This window comes from Histoplasma capsulatum, genomic scaffold, assembly GCF_000149585.1.
Source record: "Histoplasma capsulatum NAm1 scaffold_8 genomic scaffold, whole genome shotgun sequence".
Taxonomy (NCBI): Eukaryota; Fungi; Ascomycota; class Eurotiomycetes; order Onygenales; family Ajellomycetaceae; genus Histoplasma; species Histoplasma mississippiense.
The window spans coordinates 123,561-127,600 of record NW_001813975.1 but is presented as its reverse complement, the minus strand read 5'-3'; the positions used below and the strand labels follow the sequence as shown (position 1 = coordinate 127,600).

Sequence of the window (4,040 nt, the reverse complement as noted above, 5' to 3'; positions counted from 1 at the left end):
CCGCGAGATGGCATCATGTGCTGGCGCAAGTGGTGTACAAGTGCGCACAAGCCATATCTTCCGGACAAGATACATCAGATGGGGGAAACGGAGGTTCCCGTACTGATCCAATATCTGTAGACTGCCCCATGTGCATCATGCTGGTACCTTGCAATACTCGTGTCTGATGAGTTGGTGGTTTTTGGGCGGTTGGTGCTACGACCATGGGTTGGTAAGGACTCTGAGAGTAAGAATGTAAGTCCCTGTTTGTGGCTTCTGGTGCTTGCCACCAAGTTTGGCCATCGGGTGTTTGAAGGTCTGTTGAGTAATGGAAGGAGGGTGCATCAATAGATTCACTATTCCACGAAGACATAGACGACGGCTCCGAGTGCTGGGAACGGATAATATGATGGCTGGGCGGAGAAATCGGACTGGCTGACGTTGCAGGTCTCTGTTGGTCGACGTAAATATGCCTCATCCCTTGATCTGTACATGGACCCGAAATTGGTGTATGCCGGGAGTGGTTAACCATGGGAGACTGCGAGTAGGTAGATTCTGCGTCGTGGTGATTGTTTTGTAAGCTGCTCTCTCCCTCAGTTAAACGTGCTATGTTTTCAGATGGCTCTGGCTTCGGTGGTGATGTTGGAGGGAGAGCGATTTGGTAATCGTGAGCTTGGATGTTGAAGGCCTGAAAGCGGTTCGCCCACGAGCTCTGGTAGGCCATGTCAAGGCTTGCGTTCCCTGGGGAGTGCATCAAGTCCAAGTGTGCGCGATGTTTGCGAATCGATGCTCTAGGGTTATTTAATTCGTGATGGCGAGGTTCACTTGAAGACGAGGGGCTGTTCTTGTTGTATATATGGTGGAGAGGTGATGATGATGAAGATGTGAATAGACTGGCATCCTTGTTGCCATGAAACATAACTTCCAAATCAGGGCCCGGGTCTCCGAATTCTGAATAGCTATGACTGGGGCCAAAATTTTGCTTATCATCCATTTCCAACGCTTGGCCTGGATGAAAGGATAACATTCCATTGCGCAGATTACGAGTCTGCAACGCTTTGCAGGGTGTTCCTGCATCAAAGAGGGTGTTGACACCACTGGCAAATGCTGCTTCTTGTCCCTCTTTGTCGGTAACATCATGCAGAGTCTGCATATTAATGTGCTGGTTGAACATAGCACGGTGCGAACGATCTCTGGCTCAAAAATAATTGGCGGGGCTTTGTCGACCGTTTTCATCAGATTTCTGCCTGCTTGAGGTGATAATTAGCTATGAGGGCGGGGCAGAAGGGGCACCTTATAATATAAAGGAGATGTGAGGAAATCATACGCCCAACAAGTAAGGACACAGGGCTTTTCCCCAACAAATGGCACCTACAGGCAATGACAAAGGATCCCCAGATGGTTATTAACTCTGGGAATAACTCCCATAGAGCAAACGGTTAAAGCGAACAAAGCAGAGAAAGGGTGTTTGCAAAGTCAAATCAGGCTCTAGATAAAAATTAAAGATCCCCTCACTTTAAATATAATCGCAGTTCTTCGTTCAGAGGATGTAGATGGAATTCCGTTATTCAAAAAATTGAAAGAAAACAGCGCGGAGGAAAGGGGGGTGCGGTTTTTATGATCAAGTCTAATTAACAAGTTAACAACTGACAGAAATGATTTACCATCTCAATACTTGACGGTCATCCACCGTCGCGGTGGCACTGTGGACCCGGCATCCTGCTCAGGCCGTGAGAGAAATATTTTTGAGCATGCTAAAAACACTCGCAGGAGAATCGAGACCCCAAGGCGAGGCCATTACCGTGGATTGCAAAAAGCCGTTAGGGTTTGAAGCATTGAAGACAAAGGAAATGGTGTCCAGTAGGACTAAAATAAAATAACAAATAAATAAAATTAAGAAGAAAAAAAACAAAGCCCCCTAAGAAACCTTAACCAAGATCTCCTGATCTCATGGGTAAGTAATAATGCCCATGGAACGAAAGGAAAAAAGCACATACTTGTCATGGAAAGGGAACCACCACAGTCGCACAGGATGGGGTCCAAGTAAAAATAATAGAATCCTTATGCAAACTCAAAATTCCCGAACGTTGATCCAGAATTAGTTTGTCTTGGTTGAACTGAGATATGTCCAACGGCCACAGGCTTATACACAGCAGGTGGGCAAATTGGTGCCTGTAATGCAAAGGCAATTGAACCAATATGAGGTAATTGTTGATAGGAACTAATGTCTGGTTACGACGACGGGGGTCGAGATAAACTTCCGGTAAACTCGTCTGGTCATAGATATGATTTGCGGAGGGAATTATTATGATGCATAATGAAACGCCCAAGTGCCCACCTCCCTCTCCACACGGAAGGCACGAATATGGATCAATTCGAGGCTAATTGTGCCTGATCAATCGTGCCAATGCAGGAGTTAACTCTGGAGTGATTTCTCACTTAGGATCTTGCGGCCCAAATGGCTCCTACATAGGAACCTTATCCATAGACGGCGGATAGAAGTATAAAATGACTTAAGCATTCACGACGTACACGCCATCCACGTTCACGCGGCTAAAGCGCTGCAAGTAGGATAAGAGCACGTTTTGTGGAGTCCATGCTGCAGTATCATGGTTGAAGGACGCACTTCATACTCATGATTTGGAACAATCAACGTTTTTTGGCACAAGCGCCATTCATGTAAAGAGCAATGAGGTGCTATCCGGTTCGACAATAATTATTAACAAAGACTGTCAAGATTCGCCGCTATGTAGATCCTTTGTCTCAATGACTAGGGCACAAGCGAGGCGTAGACGATCCGTTCCAGGGCGGAAAATAAAATTTAGAGTACATAGTACTTATGTACTTGTATGTATTTGGAAACGTCCGTGAATAGACCGGCCAAGCTCAAACGCACAAGCCATCATGATCAGGCCTTAAAAAAGAACATGCAGGCACGTTCGTTGGGCTTGATCCGGGCAAGAGGGGACATATCCCTGATGGCGAGCGAACCGTGGCGAGGATTCGACCAACAATGGTACCACCTAGCCGGTAAGGAAAAACCTGATTATGATGTCAGCTGCAATCTGGCGATAATAGTGCGGGCTCCAAGATAGGCGGTAAGAATAGAAATTATACCAATAGCGTTTTTGTTGTGGTCTTTGTGTGAAAGATGAAAACTTTGAGGTTGAGGGACGGGGCTTTGTCTTTGTTCTTGATGCTTATGTAAGTTAGTCGCTATGTCCCCCCGTCCCCCGCTATTTTCAGACATACAGAATCCAGCCATGCCTGATATCCGCGAAAGATCCTATTCGGTGCATTGAAATAAAAAATTTTATTCCCTGCAATTTTCTCTGTACGCCTTACAAAATAGCTAATATTAAATGCTTGTACAGATGTAGATTACTCCGTACTATAGAGAGAGCTCGGGAGCTTTATGTATATACATGTACAGTACATACAAGCACAGTACATACATATGCTGTGTACAGAGCCTCCTCGCATTCATTTACAAAATCCAAGATACTTCAATATATATATATGTAAAGCATCGCAGCCATTAACAGCTGACGAGGATTGGCAGATTTGGTCCAAGAACACCGTAAAATACTGAGGGAGCTTATGATATTTCCAGCCGAAAAATATTACTCCCAGCTATGTCAAGCGGCGTTCGATGGAACATATTTTCAGAGACATAATTGGAAGTTTGGCCAGGTTCTCGTGGAAATCAAAGAATCTCAATGTGTTCTTTGCTCTTGATGAAACACCAGCGCAAACAAAATTTAAAAGCCTGTTCACACCACTCTCCCGAGGTTTGGTCTTTGGTATAACATGCGCCTAATCCGCAACTAGCTCTAGATCAGCTTCCAAGAGGATGAAAAAAAAGAAAAAGAAAGGAAAGAAAAGAAAAACGAGAAGAGAAGATAAGAGAAAAGAAAAAGAGACCACCGCTATATCCCTTTACAAAAATCCAGTAAGACAAAGTAACGAGTGATGAGTTGATGACGCAGCACAACAGCTTAGTTAAATACTCGTAAATCAACGGAAAGGGCCTTGTATTGTTATTTGTCATTTGGCGGGAA

At 44.8% G+C, this 4,040-nt stretch overlaps 2 protein-coding genes across 2 annotated transcripts in view; one reads left to right on the top strand and one right to left on the bottom strand.

Annotated features, from left to right (window-relative positions):
- Positions 1–1,132, bottom strand: part of HCAG_07037 (predicted protein) — a gene marked incomplete at both ends in the record, with an annotated part of 1,677 nt that extends 545 nt beyond the window's left edge. Inside the window, one exon of the mRNA XM_001537565.1 lies at positions 104–1,132. Within this exon, the coding sequence (XP_001537615.1) occupies positions 104–1,132 (1,029 nt within the window). The remainder of the gene's footprint in view (positions 1–103) is intronic.
- Positions 1,133–2,906: 1,774 nt separating this feature from the next.
- HCAG_07036 (predicted protein) lies at positions 2,907–3,571 on the top strand (the record flags this gene model as incomplete). The annotated part of the gene is made up of 3 exons (XM_001537564.1): positions 2,907–3,009; positions 3,377–3,396; positions 3,542–3,571. 3 exons carry the CDS (start codon positions 2,907–2,909, stop codon positions 3,569–3,571), a joined length of 153 nt encoding a protein of 50 aa, XP_001537614.1.
- Positions 3,572–4,040: the final 469 nt, after the last annotated feature.